Source organism: Panthera onca, chromosome C1, assembly GCF_046562875.1.
Source record: "Panthera onca isolate mPanOnc1 chromosome C1, mPanOnc1 haplotype 2, whole genome shotgun sequence".
In the NCBI taxonomy this organism is placed as follows: domain Eukaryota; kingdom Metazoa; phylum Chordata; class Mammalia; order Carnivora; family Felidae; genus Panthera; species Panthera onca.
Genome location: NC_138346.1, coordinates 179,186,218 through 179,208,305, shown reverse-complemented (window position 1 = coordinate 179,208,305; position 22,088 = coordinate 179,186,218). Strand labels below are relative to the sequence as shown.

The following is a 22,088-nucleotide window of genomic DNA, read 5'->3' as shown; positions in this document are numbered from 1 at the left end:
CATCTTGCAAAATTCAAACTCTATAACCATTAAATAACTTCCCATTTTCCCCTTCCCCCAGCCTGTGCCGACCACCATTCTACTCTCTCTGAGTAGATCTAGATACCTCATGTAAATGAAATCACACAGTATGTCTTTTTGTGATGGCTATTTCATGTAGCATGTCTTTTAGGTTCATCCATGTAGCATGGGTCAGATTTTCCTTCCTTTTAAGGCTGAGTGATATTCCATTGTATGTATACACCACATTTTGTGTATCCACTCACTCACTGATAGACATCTGAGTTTGCTTCTGCTTTGTGGCAACTGTAAATGTTGCTATGAACATAGGTGCACCCAGAAATGGAACTGTTAGATGATATGGCCATTCTATGTTTAATTTTTTGAGGAACCACTATATTGTTTTCTCCCCCCCCCCCCCCCACTATATTGTTTTCTGAAGTGGCTATATCATTTTACATTCCCACCAACAATGTGTAAGGGTTCCAATTTCTCCATATCCTTGAAAATGTTTGTCTTTATTATTATTATTTTTTTTTAATGTTTATTTATTTTTGACAAAGAGAGAGAGATAGAGCATGAGTGGGGGAGGGGCAGAGAGAGAGGGAGACACAGAATCCGAAGCAGGCTCCAGGCTCTGAGCTGTCAGCACAGAGCCCAACGTAGGGCTCGAACTCACAGACCGTGAGATCATGACCTGAGCCGAAGTCAGACACTCAACCGACTGAGCCACACAGGGAGCACCCCCCTTTTTTTAATAGAACAGCCGTCCTGACAAGTGTGGGATAATTATCTCATTCTGGTTTTGATTTGCATTTCCCTAATGATTAGCAATGTTGAGCATCTTTTCATATGCTTGTTGGCTTACAGAGTTTATTTTAAACCAAACAAAAACTACTTCACATTTTAAAAATAAACTCACTTTTTAAAACTTATCTGCTCCTGGGAAAGTCCCTTTCCTCCATCAACTTGAGAAACTGGCAGGCCGAGCTTACAAACCTTCATCTACATTGCATGCCTTCCTTGTAGAACAGCTGCAAAACTGGAAGCTCAGAAACAGTAGGTGGTGACAGACCAGTCCCGTTATTGCAGGAAAATGACAAGCGTGCCCCCTAGTGACGGGTTAGGAAGATAATAGAAAAGGCAAAGGTTTACCTTAAAAGAAAAAGCACAACCACCACAAAGAACATCTCTACCCTACCCAGAATCTGGAGAGAAACTAGTAACACAAACTACTAATCAATCACAATAGTTTATTCACAGAGACAGTTAAAAAGATCCAGTTCTGAGGGACAAAATGTGTCACAAAACCTTTGCTTACAAATCCCTAGGTGAAGTTGCCTTGGGAATAATCTGTCCTTCAGCATGATGAGCAATGCCAAGTGAGTGGACTGGGGATGCTAATTTTCAACTGTGGATGCCTCCGCTAAAGCACAGCTTATATTTCATCCTCTTTGGCAATCCTGAAGCATAATGACCTTTAACTTTTATGCTGCACATCCCTCCCAATCTCTAAGAATTTATTGAAGATCTGACTCTAAAGGCAAAAAGGAAGCCCACACCAATGATTACATAAGTCAGAGGGTGGAAGTCGTGACTATTTAACTGTTCTTAACTCCTTAAGCCCTCTATTATGTAAGTCAAGACTCTGATTTCAAGCCCTCCCAACTAAAATAATAATAATGATAATAATAAGGTCTGATTCCTTCAGGCACTGTGGCTGCTGAGTCTTCCTGCTCTTTGTCTCCCCTCTCCACCCCCCGCCCAGTCTCTACTGCTCTCTAGTTTGCTGTTTTTCACAGAGCACAGACTCTGAGACATAAAATCCCATAAATGTGTGTGTCTTCACAGAACACAACAGATGAAAGAATACTGACTGAAATAAACATTTCAGGCTACAACCTAGTAGGTGACACTCTGGGGTAATGGGTCTATGTAACCAGAGCTACTGACATTAAGTCCCAAGTCTTCCTGCTCCAGCAGGTTGACCTTCAAGGGCTATGTAAGACATAGGAGGTGCCAGCCTCAAGCTGTGTGTTACTTAGAAGCATGGGCCACACTACCCAAATGTCAAAGGCTGGACATTTTTCTGCTGTTCTTTGTGCAGCTGCCGGGCCCGGTTTTTTAGCACCTCGGCCTTTGCCTCATCTTTATCTACACCATCCCCCAGCCTGTACATGCGGCTGGCATTGGCACAGGCCCAGACATGGCCCAAGTCACAGGCTTTCATTGAGTATTTACATGCCAGGCCCATGTCCTTGGGAAAGCCAGGGGCACCCTGCAGGAACATGGCACTGAGATTGAAGCAGCTGGAGGCATAGCTGCCTTCACAGGCCCTTGTGTAGTAGTCTCTGGCCTTCTCCAGATCAGGCTGGCCATCTTCATTGACCTGTCCATCATGTGCCAAGAGACCAACGTTGTGACATGCCTCCACAGACTTCCTTCCAGGCTTCTCACACGCCATCAGAAAGCAGCTGGAGGCAGCTTTCAGGTCCTGGGTCAGTCCACCTGGGAGGAAGGAAAGGGAAGAAAAAAATAAACCCAACCAGGGCAGAACCTGCATGTCTCAGGCCAAGTTAGAGACTAATTCCTAAATAAAGTTCATACATTTTGAGCTAAGGCAGCATGAAAGGAAGGTGGCCTGGTATATAGCACAAAGACCTTCCAGCCTTGGAATCTTTTGTTCAAATGATATCTTATGAGGCAGACCACCCCTAAAGGAGGTGAAAAGTGGGGACTATAAGAACTACCTCATGGGGTTATAGGGAGAACATGTGATCTTATAAGCACTTTGTTAAATGTTCATTAAATGTATATTGAATACATATTATTTGCCAACTACTGTTCTAGGTTCTGGAATAAACAGACACAGTCCCTACCCTTATAATCTAATGAAACAGATATTTAACAACCACACAACCTAATGTATGATTTTAAGTGTGACAAGCATTTGGAAGAAAAGTCCAGGATGCTATGAGAATGTATCATGGCTCTGACCTAGACCAGGTTAAGATCAAGGAAAGTCTCCCCAAAGAAGTGATATTTGAGATGTAATATAATGGGGAAAAAAAGAAGGAAAAAAAAAAATGGAGTAAGAATTGTTCTAAGCAGGAGGAATAGGATACAAAGAGAAAAAAAGCTCATATGTCTAGAACCCAGAAATCGCTAGGGAAAAAAGGCTGTAGAGACAGGTAAGGGTCAGATCACAGGTCTGACGCACCTTATTAAGGATCCTGTACTTTATCTTAGAAATTATGGGAAACTGCTAATGGGTGATTTTAAGCAATGGTGATGACAGGGCTCAATTTTCTCTTTAGTTTTTAGATTTTTCTTTTTAATGGAAAATTTCAAATCCCTATGTACTATCACTCATTCTCAAAAAATACAAACACTATCTTTTAACATTATTTTTTTAAAGAAATCACTCCAAATCTACCACCTAAAAATAACCATCATTATCATTAAGAGAATACCATTCCAGTTAGCTTTGTAGTATATATTCAGATTACATGCTGGCTGGCTGAATGGACAGCTAGATAGAAGTATGTACTTTGAAAAACTGGATTGTATATGCTAATTTTATTTTTTAAAGTTTGTTTGTTTGTTTGTTTGTTTGTTTATTTATTTATTTCACATGTGTGAGAGCAGAGGAGGGGCAGAGAGAGACAGAATCCCAAGCAGGCTTCGTGCTATCAGCACAGAACCTGATGTGGGGCTCAATCACACGAACCATGAGATCATGACCTGAGTTGAAATCAAGAGTCAGAGGCTTAACCAACTGAGCCACCCAGGTGCCCCTTAACTAAATCTAAGAAGTACTAACTCACAACTATAATAGGTGAGGAGACTGGTGTCTCACATTTCCTTCCATCTTTCCTCCCCCGCCCTCTACTTTTTGTTACTTCTCTATTATTTTAATTTAGGAAGACAGCATAGCACAGTGGTTAACAGAAGCCTGGACTCTGTAGCCAGAAAACCTAGGCTCCAGTCCTGGCTCCATTTCTTGCTGGCTGTGTGACTTTAGGCAAGTTACTTAACCTCTATAAGCCTCCATTTTCCTCACCTGTAAAATAAGGAAAACAGTACCTACTTCATATTTTAGAAGCTTAAATGTGTTTTTACAAAGAGCCTGGCACATAATAAGTGTCCGGGAAACATTGTGGTGTTTCTATGCTCTAAAGGTTTATATTATTTACATTCTATTCAGTAACCTAATAAGCCCAATAGTCATTCTAAATGGATTCCACTCATCACCAGTCTTTTCATTAGAGCTTCTCCATTCCTGAATTGTTTCTTTTGATTAACTTCTTTATTGGTTATCAAATAGATTTTTCCAGAAAAACTCATACATAGATTCTATTTCCCCTGAGTTCTTTCAGTTCTGAGAGTGTATTTGTGCCACCTTATATTTAAATAGGATATAGGTCTTGCTTTTATACACAGCCTAACAATCTATGCCTTTTACTGGAGTGTTTACTTACACTTAATGCAATTGTTGATTATAGCTGGGTTAAAATCTATAATCTTACTTATTTCCCATTTGTCCCAAATGCTTTTTGTTTTTTCTCCTTTCTTGCATTCTTTGGAATCGTGTATTTCTTTTTTTAAAGATTTTATTTCACTTTTAAGTAATCTTTACATTCAACGTGGAGTTCAAACCCATAACCCTGAGATCAAGAGTTACACTCGGGGTGCCTGGGTGGCTCAGTTGGTTAAGCGTCCGACTTCGGCTCAGGTCATGATCTTGCGGTCCGTGGGTTCGAGCCCCGCGTCGGGCTCTGTGCTGACAGCTCAGAGCCTGGAGCCTGTTTCAGATTCTGTGTCTCCCTCTTTCTCTGATCCTCCCCTGTTCATGCTCTCTGTCTCAAAAATAAATAAATGTTAAAAAAAATTTTTTTTTTTTAAATAAAGAGTCACACTCTCCACTAACCCAGCCAGCCAGGTGCCTTGAATTGTGTATTTCTTTGAATTTTTTTTAATGTTTATTCATTTTTTGAGAGAGGGAGAGAGAGAGAGAGAGAGAATGAGTGGGGGCAGGACAGAGAGAGAGGGAGACACAGAATATGAAGCAGGCTCCAGCCTCCGAGCTATCAGCACAGTTCGATGCGGGGCTCGAACCCACAAACCATGAGATTATGACCTGAGCTGAAGTTGAATGCTTAGCCAGCTGAGCCTTGAATTGTGTATTTCTAATAATCCATGTCATTCTTATCACTGGTTTTTTTAGTTATACTTCCTTCTTCAGTGACTTATCTAGTGAACATATAACATTAATTTATCACAATCTACCACAAATATTATACCACTTCACATATAATGTAAGAATCTTAAAATACATTTTTATTCATTTACCACAGTTCCATCCTTTGTATTATTGCTATTATGTCTTACTTCTACGTATACTTTTTAATTTTACTTCTATATATAAACCTCACAATACACTGCAATTATTTTTGCTTTAAACAGTCTTTTAGAGACATTAAGAATGAGGAAAAAAGTCTCATATCTGCATACATATTCTAATGTGCTTTATTCTTATGTATGGATCTTAGTTTCCATCTGTTATCATTTGCTTTCAATCCAAACAACTTTAACATTTTTTGTGGTGCAGGTCTGCTAATGATTCATTCCATGAGCTTTTGTCTATCTGAAAATGAATTTATTTCATCTTCATTTTTATTTTTTTTAATGTTTATTTATTTTGAGAAAGAGTACATGTGCAAGAGTGGGGGAGGGGCAGAGACAGAGAGAGGGAGAGAGAGAATCCCAAGCAGGCTCCATGATGTCAGCGCAGAGCCGGACATGGGCTCGATCTCATGAACCATGAGATTATGACCTGAGCTGAAATCAAGAGTTGGACGCTTAACCGACTGAGCCACCAGGTGCCCCCATCTTCATTTTTAAAGACATTTTTGCTAAAGTAGAATTCATTTGGATAGTTTTTTCTTTCAGCCCTTAAAGATGTTGTTTTGTCTTCTGGCTTATGTTGCTTCTGATGAAAAGTCAGGAGTTGTTCTCACCACTATTCCCTTCAAAGTCTTTCTCTGATTGCCTTTTTTTAATTTTTAAAAATTAAAAAAAAATTTTTTTTTTATAGAGTCCACATGAGGAGACAAGCAGGGGAGAGGCAGAGAGAGAGAGGGGGGCAGAGAGAGAGAGAGAGAGAGAGTTCCCAACACGTGGCTTGATCCCATGACCCATCATGGCCTGAGCTGAAATCAAGAGTTGGACACCCAACTGACTGAGCCACCCGGGTGCCCTTCTCTGATGGCTTTTAAGATTTTCTCTTTATCTTCATTTTTCACCAAATTGGTAATAATGTGTCTAGGTATAATTTCATTGGTTATCCTGCTTGGGTTCAGTGAGTGCCATGGATCAGCAGACTGATACTTTTCATCAAATTTGGAAATTTTTCTGCTGTTATTTCTTCAAATATATACATATTTTGCCCCAATCTCTTTTCTTTCTGGGACTCTGATATACATGTGTTAGGTTGAAGAATACTGACTCCTACAGGTTGAGGCTCTTTTTTTTTTTCTCATCACTTCATTTTGGGTAATATCTATAATCTTATATTCAAGTTCACCAATCTTTCAAATTGTCTATTTTGCTATTAAGCCTGTCAAGTAACTTCTCATTTTAAATATTATGTTTTTCTACTGTAGGATTTCATTTGGTTCAAGTGTTAATTTCTCTAATGTGATTTCCTATCTATTCACTCATTATGCCATATTTTATTTTAACTTTTAAAAATATTTGTTACACCTGTTTTAAATTTTTTTTTAAATGTTTATTTATTTTTGAGACAGAGAGAGACAGAGCATGAACGGGGGAGGGTCAGAGAGAGAGGGAGACACAGAATCCGAAGCAGGCTCCAGGCTCTGAGCTGTCAGCACAGAGCCCGATGTGGGGCTCGAACTCATGGACCGTGAGATCATGACCTGAGCCGAAGTTGGATGCTTAACCGACTGAGCCACCCAGGTGCCCCTATTACACCTGTTTTAAAATATTTAACTGTTAATTCCAACATCTCTGTCATATCTAGGTGTTTCTGTTGACTGCTTTTTTTCTGTTTAGCAATTTCTTATTTTATGCTAAACACTGTACATGATACTTTGTTCAATCTGGATTTTGCTATATTCCTTTGAAGGTTGTTGAACTTTTGTTCTGGTAGCCAAAATCCCTATGGCACTTGTTTTTAAGTTTTGTTAGAGCAGATTATAGAACAGTCTTGCTACTAGGGCAATCTCAGTTGAATGTAGTGTTCAATGTCTCTCCACTCGGGCTGGTTGGAATTCAAACCACTCCCATTACTGTGAAACCTCTGGAACCTCTTCTCAGTTCACAGCTCCCCAGTAGCTTTTCAATGAAGGTCTCTCAGTCTCCCTCTATGCATGTGCTGCTTAACATTAGGCCAAAGACTTAAAAGTACTCCTATATGGATTTCTGGAGTACCTTCTCAATATAGCTTCTTTCTTCTCTAGCATTCTGTCCCTCAAATTCCAACTGCTTTATTCACCAGAAATTCTGACTTCTGCCTCATCAGTTCAGCAAAATTGTCATGCTCTCTTTGGCTTCCATCTCTGTGATAGTCTGGAAAGAACTTCCAGGCAGAAAAAGTAACCATGGACGAGGCTCACATTTTATGTTTCCCTTTTCTTGAGGATCACAGCACTACACTGCCTGTTTTTCATATATTTTATCCAATGTATGGTTTATATTCTTTTTTTTTCTTTTTAACTAAAGAAAAAGGTGGAATTTAATCTTCATTTACAGGATACTGCAAGATACGAAATTCCACACAGAAATAAGAAACCTATTGGGAAGAGAAGCTTCAGACAGTATACATAACTTGGAACTGTTCAAGTATAACTGTAGTGTAAAAAATGCTATAATAGCAAACCACACTTAAAAAGAATTCTTCGGGGGGGCACTTGGGTGGCTCAGTCGGTTAAGCGTCCGACTTCGGCTCAGGTCTTGATCTCACAGTTCGTGGGTTCGAGCCCCGCATCAGGCTCTGTGCTGACAGCTCAGAGCCTGGAGCCTGTTTCAGATTCTGTGTCTCCCTCTCTTTGCCCCTCCCCCACTTGCGCTCTGTCTCCCTCGGTCTAAAAAATAAATAAACATTTAAAAAATTAAAAAAAAAAAAAAGAACTCTTGGGGGGCACCTGGGTGCTCAGTTGGTTAAACATGTGACTGTTGATTTCAGCTCAGGTCATGTTCTCACGATTGTAAGATCTTGCTCCATGTTGCGATCCACACTGAGCAAGGAGTCTGCTTAAGATTCTCTCTCTCTCTCTACTTCTTTTAAATTTTTTTTTAAAATGTTTATTTATTTTTGAGAGAGAGAGACAGAGTGTGAGCAGGGGAAGGGCAGAGAGAGAGGGAGACACAGAATCTGAAGCAGGCTCCAGGCTCCGAGCTTCCAGCACAGAGCCCGATGTGGGGCTCGAACCTACAAACTGAGAGATCATGACTTGAGCCGAAGTTGGATGCGTAACTGACTGAGCCACCTAGGCACTCGCTCTCTATTTCTGCTCCTCTCCCAAGCTTGTATTCTCTCTTTCTCTAACATAAAAATAAAGTAAAATTAAAAAATTAAAAAGAGTTTTTGGGGCACCTAGGTGGCTCAGTCAGTTCAGCAGCCAACTCTGAAATTTGGCTCAGGTCGTGATCCCAGGGTCATGGGATTGAGCCCTGCATCAGGCTCTGCACTGAGCATGGAGCCTGCTTGGGATTCTCTTTCCCTCTCTCTCTCTCTCTTCCTCTTCCCCACTTATGTGAGAGCACTCTTTCTCTTTAAAATAAAATAAAAAGTAAAAATAAATAAAAAATAAAAAGACTTCTTAGTAGAGAAACAGTAAGACAAATGTATAGCAAACATAGTACACAACAAACAACTTTCTGCCTCAGCTGTACAATCTAAAAGTTAAAGGTTCCAGATCTGCAATCCTGAAGTGAGAATGTATAGCATTTGGAGGTAATTTCTGGCATATTTGTTTCCCCTCTTCTACAGAGAAATACTTCTCAGTTGAGTGCAATGAAGCTTTGTATAAAACTCATGGTTTTGTGGAGCTTCAATTTTGTTCAAACCTCCACTTTGGTCAATCATTATGCTAAGTTTCTCAGTTTCACCTAGTTTCTTAGCAGCCTGAAAGATATTTGAAATAGTGTTCAGAATAACCCCAGCATCTTCCACAGTTAAGAGGTTCATCAGTGGTTCTATTATACCACAATGAATAAGATTTATAATCTATTCAACTGGCCCACCAGTTGAATAGTTGGTCACAGCCCATACAGCTTCCTTTTGTGTTTTAAAGTTTTCCTTAGAACGCCAGTGAGAAATGGGATTAACCCACGATTCGCAACTTGCTGTGTCTGGTGCCGGCAACCAGCTGTGATGTTTCACACTGTCCACACTGCTTCCTTCTGAGTATTAGTTTTGGGGCTCATTACCAGGCTGGGGAAGATGGCAAGTGCTCCCACTTCTATTACAACATGAGTCGGTTCATCTGTCCCAGTGACAATACTTCCTATGGCTCTTAGCACAGAAGTCACAATTGACAATTTAGGAGCTCTTAGAAGCATTACAAGTTGGGGCACAACTCCCCTTTCAACAACCACTTTTATCTGCTCATTTGGACCACCAGTCTGGTAAGAAATGGTCCAGCAGGTATCTGCCAATACTTCTGGATCACCATAATGCAGGAGAAGAACTAAAATAGAAAGAAGTTGCTTAACAGCATCTACAGGAGTACAGGATCCTTTTTGTAACAAAAATTTGGAAGCATCCAGATAAGATTACCTAAGTAACCACATGCTACAGACGACATATCAGAAACTGCAAGAAGGGCCAACAGTGGGTCAAATGTACCATACTTGAAAACCAAATCTCAGAAAACTGAACTATCGCGTACAATGTTTCCTAGAGCTCATACAGCTTGTTCACTGATGCGAGCATGGGAAGATGTCAATGGAGAAATGAATGCTGGGACAGCACCTCTATCTACCACAGCCTTGGTCTGTTCTGATATTCTAGAAGCAATGTTAGTGAGAGCTCAAGCAGATTCAACTGAATGGGACTACAAACAATTCTGTCCAAAAAGGACACAAATTTTGGAATGAAACCAAGCCAGATGATGTTCTCTATGGGGGCTGCTTTTCCCCAGAAAGCAGTTTCTTAGCAGCTTGAGTAGCCTGGAGGTGGCTTTCCAAATTGTTGCTATTTATGCTTTTGACAATGCTATTAACAGATCAACTTACACTGCCCTGGTTGTTGTGGAGAAGTAGATTTATTAGGAAATTAGCTTACGTTTCTCCTTTTCAGCATCTAGTCTTCCTTCTTAGCTTTCCTCAGGTCCACATTAACTTCTACTTGACACCACCTCATTTTTATACTGTCTTTCCCCTTGTTCTTGAATCTGTTAAGGTGGGCAGCTGGTGAACTGCAGTGTCATTGGAAGACTGGGTTGTGACACAGAGGGAGAAAGCCACAAAGGCCGACTCAGGCTTCCACAGAAAGCACAGGCTATGGGTTGGCTGCCCTCAAAAACATCCACCACAGCCCAGCCCAAGACAGTGTCCATGGTTTATATTTTTACAAGTTCATTTTAGGGGTGCCTGGGTGGCTCAGTTGGTTAAATGTCATACGCTTGATTTCGGCTCAGGTCATGATCTCACAGTCGTGAGATGAAGCCCCACTTCGGGCTCCATGCTGAGTGTGGAGCCTGCTTGTTTGGGATTCTCTCTCTCCCTCTCTTTCTCTGCTCCTCCCCTGCTCATGCTATCATAAAATAAACTTTTTTTTTAAAGTTCATTTTAGTTCCTTATGGAAAGAGGATTAGAGACCTGCATTAATCTCCTAACTGTAATTCAAGCAGGAGAGGAAGGTAGCTTGGATAAGAATGATGCAGGAGAGGGAGAGAGGGCAGATTTGAGACATATTTTGGAGATAAACTGGCTATTAGCTACTACTAGAGAGAGATCCACTTGCTAAGGTGGAAGATAATGGGCATAATAAATTGGGGTGAGAAAAAACAATTAAGAATTCCGTATCTGATTTAAGTTTAAAAAAATTTTTTTTCAATGTTTATTTTTGAGAGAAAAAGAGAGACAGAGTGCAAGCGGGGGAGAGGCAGAGAGAGAGCGAGACACAGAATCCGAAGCAGGCTCCAGGCTCTGAGCTGTCCACACAGAGCCTGACATAGGGCTTGAACTCACAAGCTGTGAGATCATGACCTGAGCCAAAGTCAGACCCTTAACCAACTGAGCCACCCAGGTGCCCCTGATTTGTTAAGTTTGACATGCCTATGATAATTCTAAGGAGAAAGGTCTAATAAAAAATCAGGTACGTGTGGTCTGAAGCTCACAAAAACAATCTAGATTAGAGATAAAAGATCTGTTTGCGGGGTGCCTGGGTGCTCAGTCAGTTGAGCATCAGACTCAATTTCAGCTCAGATCATGATCCCAAGGTCATGGGATTGAGCCCCACATCAGGCTCTGCACTGACTGTGGAGCCTGCTTAAGATTTGCTCTCTCTCTTCCTCTGCCCCTCTCCCCAACTCATGCTCTCTCATAAATAAATACATAAATAAATAAATTTTTTAGATAAAAAAGATTCATTTGCAATTGTCATCAACTTATCTGAGCTTTCATGTCCTCCTCTAAAGCAATCCCACTTTTTAGAAGAGGAAATTGAAGACTCTTAAACAGAAGGGAAACAAAAGTCATCTATTGTTACCACCACCTAGAGACCATCATTACTTAATTTTTGGTGTATTTCCTCCTAGCACTATGTAGTTTTTTATGTAGTTTGCCCTTTTTTTTTTTTTTTTTTCTTTTTAAGTAATCTCTATGCCCAACATGGGGCTCAAACTCACAACCCTAAGATCAAGAGTCCCACGCTCTACTGACTGAGCCAGCCAGGCGCCCCAATTTGGTTTTTTTACATTTGTAATCATGAACCTTCTTCGCGCCCCATTAGAAACCCTTCTTAATATCTGTTTTATTGGCTGCATAATATTTCCTCAAAGACATATGTGTCAGAGTTAACTTCTACTTCTTTTCATAGGACACATGGATTGTTTCACAAGAATAGTTCAAAGTTGATTTCCTATATGAAAACATTTGGCCAACGTATTTCTTGGATGTGCACACTCTAAGTGTGCAATCCAGAGTAACTTCTGCAGCACAACCAGACCTGTTCACGTTGATAAAACGTTTTACAATTTAACAAAGCAGTCACATCTATTCTCATTTGATGCTCAGAAAAATCCTATGAAGAAGGTATGAGTGGACCTTCTTACTCTAATTTTGTCAATGAAGAAATTGCTACTCAGAGAAAGAAAATGCCTTGCCAGATGCTACACTGTCTAAAAGTGGGTTCTTTGGCCTCCCACTCTTTCCCTTGCCCCAAGCTATCCTTGGTAAAAGAGTTATTAACCTGTCTGTGTCAAGAAAGGACACGGGGTGATTTTTTAGCAAAAAGCAAAAGCAAAGCAAAAAGCAAAAAGCAAAAAGCAAAAGCAAAAGCAAAAGCAAAAGCAAAAGCAAAAAGACTGGAAAATTCTTTGGCTCAGAACTAGGCAGGGGGAGTCAACAGTTTTGGCTTTTAAACATGGCAGGGCCCAAGGTCTGCTAAACAGCAATCCAAAATGGCTTGAGTAGCAAAGATCAGCTAACAGGATCTTCCATGACCACTTTGGTTTGAACATCCAGAGAAATTTAACAGGATTAAGTACTGATCTCTAAACACTCTGTGTTCTTTCACACCCACATACCTTCTCTTTGCCTGAGATAACTCTTATTACCACCTCCACCAAACAAACCACACTCTGTCCTTCAAGGACCAGTTTGAATGCTGCCTCTTCTGCGACAGCACCCCCTGTGTCAACACTGAACACACACTCCCAGCACTGACCCTCTACGGTATTTTACATATCTCTCTGAAGATGCTTCTCAAGCTCTCCCAAGTGTAACAGGTATTAGAGTCCTTCTTCCCTCCCTCTACTGGTCCATACTTAATTCATTCTCTCACTAAAGACAGTAAAAGTGTGCTCAATAAAGTAACATCTAAAAGAAAAAAAATGTCAATATACAATCATTAATCACATCAATTTGTCTAATAAGAGAACAATTTCAGGGCCTCTTTTGTTTTCTCTAATTCAATAAGAAATTCAAAGTCCTTGTGAAAAATATAGTAAAAAACGGTAAAAAGATTACTTAACATTAAAGGGGGTGGGAGAAAATGCCTGGCTGGCTCAGTTGGTAGAGCATGTAACCCTTAATCTCAGGGTTTTGAGTTTGAGCCTCATGTTGGGTGCGGAGATTACTTAAATCGGGTGAACGTCCAACCTCAGCTCAGGTCATGATCTTGCAGTTCGTGAGTTTGAGCCCCACATCAAGCTTGCTGCTGTCAGCCTGTCAGCACAGAACCCCCTTCGGATCCTCTGTCTCCCTCTCTCTGTTCCTCCCCCATTTGCACTCTCTCAAAAATAAATAAACATTAAAAAAAGAAACATTATTTTTTAATGGGCTAATTAACATTCCATCCAATGGAGGTAACATTATTTATTTAACTAAGCTGCTACTGTTGGCACACAGGTTTTAGGGTTTTTTTTTAAATCATTATTTTAATGAAATTGTGTATTACCTGTAAACTGTAAGTTAATGAAAATAAAATTTTGCCAGATAAATAATACTAGGGTATCTTTTCACATAACTTTTACTTGCATTTCCAGTTATTTCCTTAGGAAGGACGCTAGGAGAATTATTAGGTCAAAAAAATGCCTCTCTGCTCCATCAAGGGAAGCTGATATTCCTGCTGATGCTAAACTTTCTTCAAAATAGTGACTACCACAGGCCCCACATCCCATGTGAAAGCAGAAATAGTTCACACAACTCCAGAGAATTAAAAAGACACCCTCTTCATCAAACTTTCACTGAATATCTTTCTAACCAGGCTTGGCTGGGCCCTGGGAGCAAGAGATCAATGAATCATACAATCCTCAAAAAAACAGTTGCCTGTCAAAGGTCATATTCTCTATTTGTGGTGTTTTTAAAATATGCCCATAAATTCTTTGCTATTCTTTCCTTCAAAAGCCTGGATGTTAGTTCTCTCCTATTAGTGTGGACTGGACTGATTCACTTCTAACAGAATGTGATAGAAATGAAAAACATGTGACCTCCAAGGGTAGGTCATAAAAGACACCGTGGATTCCATCCCACTCTCTTTTGGATCACTCACTATGGAGGAAAGCAAGATGCCATGTCAAAATGACACCTAAGCAGCCCACAGACAGATCCCTGTCACAAAGAATGGAGGTCTCCTGATAAGAGCTAGAAAGGAACAGAAGGCTTTCCTAACAGCCATGTGAGTGAGCTATCTTAGAACTGAAAACTCTAGCTCCAGTCAAGCCTTCAAATGACTCTACCCCCAGCTCCCTGGCTAATGTCTTAACTGCAACCTCATTAGAGATCCTGAGGCATATAGCTAAGCAGATCCCAAATTCCTGACCTATAGAAACCATGTGAAATAATAACTTTGTTGGAATAATTTCTTATTTAGCAATAGATAATTTAAACACTACTCACTACTATAGTGATAACTGCAATTAGGGAATTAGGAGAAAAGACAGATGGCAGAGAATTAATAATTGGTCCCTTCCTCTGTGGCAGGCACATGCTGATGTCTTTACCTGCATTATCTTATTATACTTAATATTACTTAATAGCAAGTACTATTTTTTCTCCATTTTACAGGTGATATAACTGAGGCAGAGTTAGAGTGAATGGGTCAAGGTCCCACTTCTTGCTAATAATATTCCCTAAGGTCTGCCTAACTTGAAAGGCTATGTTCTTCCCCCTTGAACTCTCTCCAAATCTTCCCACAATGTGCTTGCCCACAGCCTGGCCAGTGAGGACCCTGAGGTCCTGAGCATGAGGCTCAGGATGTCATGCCAGTACTACCATCAATGACAATGACCAAAGAAAGCAGGCACCACCTTACCTTTTCCGGTCACATAATAAGCCCCCAGTTTATAGCAGCTATCACTGTGTTTGTTCTCTTCACAGTTGAACTTCAATACCTTGGCAGCCTCCTCAAAATTCTTCTGGATCCCTTCCAAATAGTCCACCAACCGATAGCACCCTGTGAGGAGAAGGCAAGAGCTGTTCTTCATGTCAGGGGTTGCTGCTCAGCAGTGGGGAGGGCTGAGGTGTGGCAGGCCAGAATGTGTCTTTTATTGAGGACCAGCTTCTTTCTGTCCTCCTGAGGTGTAGCAAGGTGACCTCACCACAAAGAATGCAGGTGGTGCTCAGCCATCCTACAATTGGCATTGTCTGTCCTTAGCCAGGGCTGAGCAATGTACAGTCTGGGGAGACAGTGGCCACTATTCTGGCTCCACCAGACACCAGCCATTCTGGTGGAGCCCTCCTGCTCCCCGTTAGCCAGGGCCAAAGATCCACTGCCTTTCATGACTAAAACTTTGCTACCTTTGGAACTTCCCGGGAAGTTCAGCAATAAAACACCGAAAACCAAAAGGGTCCGTGGGCTAGTCTTTGTAGTAGCAAGAAAGTGGTGTTTCCCTGACTATATTCCTCAGCCAGGCTGAGAATGAGAAGCCCAAAGACTGAGTAGAAATGGTAGCTACTAAAGAAGTTGGAAACAGACTCTCCCTTTTTATCAGTCTCTAATCCCAGTGAGTATCTTCTTAACATCTCTCCCCCCGTCCCTTCTTCATTCCAAATGACACTCATGTCATTAATTTTCCTTCAACAAATATTTGAGCTTCTATGTGCGACCATGTACCACACACTGTTATAGATGGTGGGAATACAGTCACTTCCCCTCCTAAAAATTACATTCTAGGGGCGCCTGGGTGGCGCAGTCGGTTAAGCGTCCGACTTCAGCCAGGTCACGATCTCGCGGTCCGTGAGTTCGAGCCCCGCATCAGGCTCTGGGCTGATGGCTCGGAGCCTGGAGCCTGTTTCCGATTCTGTGTCTCCCTCTCTCTCTGCCCCTCCCCCGTTCATGCTCTGTCTCTCTCTGTCCCAAAAATAAATAAAAAATGTTGAAAAAAAAAATTAAAAAAAAAAAAAAAATTACATTCTAGAGGAGGGAAAAAAATAAGTAGATAGGTGAGCAAGATGCATTTATATTTTTTAAGACACATTTAAACAGTAACAAATGTTATGTGATTGAAATAAAACAGGGTAAGATAGTTTGTTGTGCAAACTGCCGGAATAGTTACAAGACTGGGCAATCAGGGAGGACCTAGTAAGGACTTTAATGTCTGAGCTGAAATGTGAATAACAAGAATGAACTAATGATTTAAAGACAATAAAACAGGAAGGGGGCAGAAAGTCCCAGGCACAAGAAACAATAAATTAAAAGACCCCAAAGAGGGAATAAGCTTGGTACAAATAAGGTATTATGTGGCTGGATCGAGGAGAAAAGGGGTAGGAAATGAAGAGAGAAAGACAGGGACGAGCTAACAGGGCATTGTGGAACACAGGAAGGAGTTACGATTTTATTCCAGGTCAATGGCAAATCACTGGAGGGTTTTAAGAAGGGTAGTGATAGAGGCCCCTGGGTGGCTCAAGTCGGTTGAATGTCCAACTTCGGCTCAGGTCACGATCTCACAGTTCATGGGTTCGAGCCCCACGTCAGGCTCTGTACTGACAGCTCACAGCCTGGAGCCTGCTATGGATTCTGTCTCCCTCACTCTCTGCCCCTCCCCTACTTGCGCACGTGAGCGCTCTCTCTCTCAAAAATAAATGGATATCAAAAAAAAATTAAGAAGAGTAGTGATATGATTCAATTTGCATTTTTAAAAGGTTATTCCAGGGGGCACCTGGGTGGCTCGGTCAGTTAAGCATCCGACTTCAGCTTGGGTCATGACCTCATAGTTCGTGAGTTCAAGCCCAGCATCAGACGTGGCGCTGACAGCTGGGAGCCTTGGGCCCTGTTTCGATTCTGTGTCTCCCTCTCTCTCTGCCCCTTTCCCTGCTCATGCTCTGTCTCTCTCTCAAAAATAAGTAAACATAAATAAATAAATAAATGTATGTCATCCCAGTATATGTTTGTACATGCCCAGATGAATATAGAAGAACAAGATGCATGAGGGGGTATACTCCAGTAATGGTGACAACCAACATGTTGTTTTGTTATTTAAAAATCTAATAAGACAGCATTTACTAGAACAAAATGAAATTTTAACTATCAGTTTGAAGGTAGATAACAGATTTTAAGGGAATGAGCATGCAAACAGAGAGGTTAGAAGGCTATTTTAGTTACCCTGGTAAGAGATCATGATGACTTCAAAAGACAGTAGGTATAGTCACTATTGCCTCCTCTCAGGCTCTACTTCTAAAGTGCTGCAGCCAGTCCTTGTATGCCCACCCTTCCCCATTCCAATGCTTAGTATACTCTCCAGAGTACATTACCATGAACTCTCTCCTCAAAAACATGTACGGCTCTTCATTGCCTAAAAGAATAGTCTAAATGCCTTACCCTGGCATTCAAGGCCTGACACACCTCACTCTTCAATCTTATTTAACTACACTACAGTCTCACTTCAACCTTCCAGAAGACAGCATTCTCTTCTCCCACCCTCTCCTCCATTATCAACAGTTGCCTGCTCCTCCTGACCTCCCCCCAGAAGTCTTTCCCACCAATCCTGCTCCTCAGTGACTCCAACTCCTCTTAGGACACAGGTGAGCCCTCCAAGAACCACCCTGGGTTCTTATTAAGCCATCATACTGCAGAACAACTCTGGTTAGTTGGTTAGCTTCAAGAAATGGCGATATCATATTCTGGAAACCAGACTGCAAGCTATTAGAAGGTAAGACTAGTGGGGTGCCTGGATGGCTCAGTCGGTTAAGCATCCAACTTCAGCTCAGGTCATGATCTTGCGGTTTATCAGTTTGAGCTCCACGTTGGGCTCTGTGCTGACAGCTCAGAGCCTGGAGCCTGCTTCAGATTCTGTGTCTCCCTCTCTCTCTGCCCCTTCCCTGCTTGTACTCTGTCTCTCTCTCTCTCAAAAATAAACATGAAAAAATATTTAAAAAAAAAAAAAAAAAGAAGGTAAGACTAGTGTCATTTTTTCCCCCTTTATAAACCACTCACCTGGTGGGTGAGCCCACACCAGGCTGCTCTCTGGGTGACCTCTTTTGGACACCAATATCCACCCACACACTCAAGTCAACTCAATGTTCCCAGAACACAAGGGGCACATTCATGCCTCAGGGCCTTTTCTTCACTAGGTGTTACCTCTCCCTAGCATTGATCTCACAGACCTTCAAGGCTTAGTTCAAATATAACTTTCTCAATGACTACCTTTGACCCTTAATTCAAAATTGCCCTCCTCAACTCCCTATACTTCAGCCCTTTTTCCCATTGCACTAATGACTAGATTCTACCACACGATTTCATGTATTTCCTTACGTTTATTGTCCAATTCCCTCCACTAGAATGTAAGCTCCAGAAGGACAGGGAATTTTATCTGTTCATTGATGTATCCCCATCGCTCTACCCCCAGCACCCAAGCACTTCTCTTCGTACCCTCCCCGGCCTCCAGGCTCTGTCCCTCCTAGTATGCCGCCGCTGCGATCCCCGCAGGTCCTCGAGAAACCCAACCCGTTCCTCCCCAACACACACAACGTCGTTATCGTCCCATCGCGTCCCAACGAGTCCCCGGCCGGAGACCCCTTCGAGACCTCTTCCAGAGGTTGCTAGTGACCCGTCTAGCCCCCTCCCCTCCCCCATGCGTCCCCACGTGTCCCCAGGCTGCGCCGGAGGCGCTCACCGTTCGGGTCCTTCTCGCGGTAGCACTGGTAGTTGCACTCCACCTCCATGTTCTCCAGAAAGGACTTCACCTGCTCCTCGTCCTGGAAGTCCACCACGCCCGCCATGGCCCCTGCTCACTCAGCCGACTTTAGCCGGCCGCTCCTCCCCTGGTGGTTCTGCACACCCGCCCCGCGGTCACGTGAGCCAGCGGAGGGGCGGGGCCTGGGGGCGGGCAGCGGAGGTCTGCGCTCACCCGTATCCCGGAAGGGGGGGCGCAGTGAACCTAAATCCTTGAGCTATTGAGGCCTCGAGCTGTTTGGCTGACACGTCTCTTGCTATGTTCACTCCTTTCCTAAAACTGGTGACGATCTTTGTGCAACACTTTTCTGAGCCGGCTTTGTGCCCTAATGATTTTCTGCCTGCAGTTATTTATTTCTTCATTCATTCATTCGTTTGTTCGAGGATCTCCAAGTGCCTACTGTGTGCCTCACCCAGGGCTTGGTTCCAGTAATACAACAGCTAGGAAGTATGGTCCCTGCCTTTAAAGAGCTTCCAGTTTAGTGGGAAGACATTTGTTGATTCTGTTCAGCAAGCATTTTGAGCATCTACTATGTGTTAGGTATAGCTGCACAAACCAATATTCATAAGTCTGTGCCATGACGTCTGGTTCATCTGTATGTTCCTCCCAGACCTATCCCCCACCTTCCACCCTCAACCTGAATGACCTAAGAAATGAATGGCAATGGGAGATGATTACTGGAACACAGTGGCTACAGAGGTTGTAGTAATAATTCTGTTATAATAGCTACTGTTTAAACAGTGTTGAACTTTGTTCCAGATTCTACTTCTAAGAGATTTTATACATGTTTTCATTTAGTTCTCACTATGACCCTCATTGTGACACTATGGGGTAGGTATTATTATCCCCATTCTGCATATGAGGAAACTGAGCTCCAGAGAAATAACTTGTCCAAGATCATACAAGAAGTGAGAGAATAGTGGCATGATAAATACTTTTTTAAATAAAAGTGCATGTGGTACAAGAGGAACATATGAAGGAGATGGGGCAGAGGAGAGAAACTTCACCTGGCTTTTGCTTTGTTCTTTTGCACAGAATCATCAGTTCCATAAAGCCTAGACTGCAAGCTCTCCAAAGACAGTCAGATCCAGTTGATCTTTAAGTCCCAGACAGCCCTATTCTAGAGTCCTCAGTGGTACTCAATCCTTGGTTTCTCATCACCTACAGGAATGCTTCCCCAATGACTCCTCTATTAACCTATCCCGAAAGACATCAGAGAGTGGACTACTTCCAACCACTCCCTTATCGGGGAGCAGCTTCCTATAACTGGGAAATGTTTCTGAAGTCCAAATTTTATTTTAGTTTAGTTCTTTAAAAAATTTTAAATGTTTATTTTTGAGAGAGAGAGAGCACAAGTGGGGGGGCGGGGAGAGGGCAGAGAGAGAGGGAGATACAGAATCCAAAGCAGGTTCCAGGCTCTGAGCTGTCAGCACACAGCCCGACAGGGAATCATGACCTGAGCCAGAAGTCAGACGCTTAACTGACTGAGCTACTCAGGCACCCCCAACCCCAACTTATTTTTAAAATTCTTATGATTTCACATTAAGTTCCATAATAATATATCTTTTATAGGAAAATACAAGATTGTCTTTTCCCAAGCCCTTCAGTAAAATTGACATTCCAAGTGATATGCCACATTTTTGTGTGGTTTCTCATATGCCTGATCACCTTGGGAGACCCCTCAGTACACATACACCTAGAAGGGAAACCCTAACCTTTGATTTTGAGCCCACCTTCCTTAGCCTGGCCTTTAAGGCCCTGGTACAATCTGATTCTAGCTTCATATCATGCCTCTCTTTCCTCATACCCCACTCAACCTTCTGATCTCTGAATAGGTCCCAGGTTTGTGTCCCTGTTTACTGCTGCTCTTAAGGCCTTAACCCCCCTTCTCTGCCCAAATCAGAGAAGAGAAGTCTTCCCTGTAGTCTTCCCAGGTGCAACAGCCACTTGTCCCCCAAAGTAAATTTAAATGCGCCCATTCCAGTGTTCCACACCACTTTTTATTCTCATATAATATAGTAGGAAAAGACTAACTTTGGAGGACAGATTTTTTTTTTTTTTGAGGACAGATCTTAATCAGAATCTATGTCCCATATTTACTAAGTAGTTCCCTTCAACCCATCACATTTATGAGTTTGATTCCTCTTCTGTAAATTAAAATCCTTTGTGGCTGTCGGTAGGACTAAAAGTTCATGTATGCAGAATGCTTAGCAGAGTGCCTGGCTCAGTCATTCCTGTTCCAGAAACATTTCTTGTTATGCCCATAATGGCATGAAAGTCCGTGTCCCCCATGACACTGTGAGCTTTTTGTCCCTTGTGCCAGTCATAGGGTCAAGAACAAAGAAAGGCTTGGTGAAGATGATGTAGATAGCTAAGGTCAGGAACAGGCCACAAATGATACTTTTCCCTTAATCATTTGCTGAACTACATTAAAAAGAGCCCACCTGGGCAGTAGAGGGTGATAGAGAGTTGGGGAAAAGACGGAAGACAGGCTGGGCCAAGTATGAAGTTACACCTTTAAAAGGAAATTTAGTGTCATCAAAAAGGTAGCCAGTTTCCTTTTTAGTCTTTTCCTTATCTCTGTAGATTTATTCCTCCTTATTCTTATAAATGTTCACATTTACTTTTTAAACTTATGTAATTATTCAAGTAATACATGAATATATGCTTCTTGTAAATTAATCTCATGTTTTTTACCTAACATCCCTTTTTGTTAAGCAGGATACAGCTTGTAGACACCGTTTAGGGTGTTGCTGAAGCTGAAGGTCAGAGAAGTTAAGCGATTTACTCTAAAACACATAGTGAGATGATGAAGGAGAAACCAGCCTTCTTAGAATCCTAGAGTTCACAATAACCATCCCAAATCCTGGAGGGAAGAATTGAAGAATATTATAGCACTCAACTCCTGACTCTAGACTTAGATTCAACTAATATTAATTGATCACTAATTATGAGTTTAGTACTTTAGATCCATTATCTCATTTATTCTTCATTCACTCAACAAACATTCCCTGGATGCTTGCAAATGGCTAGGGCTTAAGGGATGCAAAATTGAAAAATGCAAGCTTTCAACAAGAGCATGCAACTCTTGAAAGAGGAAAAGCACTGGTCAATAAACATATGATGAGATGCTCCTCCAAATGATCAAAGGAAGGCAAACTAAGAACATTATGATACCATTTTCATCTCTCAGATCAACAAAGGTTGGCATCTTGTGTTTGT

General features: G+C 41.8%; 1 protein-coding gene and 1 pseudogene across 1 annotated transcript; both read right to left on the bottom strand.

The window, feature by feature from the left end:
* Window positions 1-1,233: 1,233 nt before the first annotated feature.
* COA7 (cytochrome c oxidase assembly factor 7) lies at window positions 1,234-18,981 on the bottom strand. The gene is made up of 3 exons (XM_060625746.2): window positions 18,807-18,981; window positions 15,008-15,148; window positions 1,234-2,508 (listed from the first exon to the last, which is right to left on the bottom strand). The coding sequence occupies exons 1-3, from the start codon at window positions 18,910-18,912 to the stop codon at window positions 2,060-2,062; spliced, it is 696 nt and encodes a 231-aa protein (XP_060481729.1). The 5' UTR covers window positions 18,913-18,981; the 3' UTR covers window positions 1,234-2,059.
* Window positions 8,106-10,453, bottom strand: LOC132672998 (importin subunit alpha-1 pseudogene; annotated as a pseudogene).
* Window positions 18,982-22,088: the final 3,107 nt, after the last annotated feature.

Excerpts from the sequence above, each read along its gene's own strand:
- COA7 (XM_060625746.2), bottom strand. The coding sequence starts at position 18,912 with ATGGCGGGCGTGGTGGACTTCCAGGACGAGGAGCAGGTGAAGTCCTTT. Across the intron at positions 15,149-18,806 it reads CCGCGAGAAGGACCCGAACG|GGTGCTATCGGTTGGTGGAC; the intron begins GTGAGCGCCTCC and ends TTCTCCTCACAG. Across the intron at positions 2,509-15,007 it reads TTATTATGTGACCGGAAAAG|GTGGACTGACCCAGGACCTG; the intron begins GTAAGGTGGTGC and ends CCTTCCTCCCAG.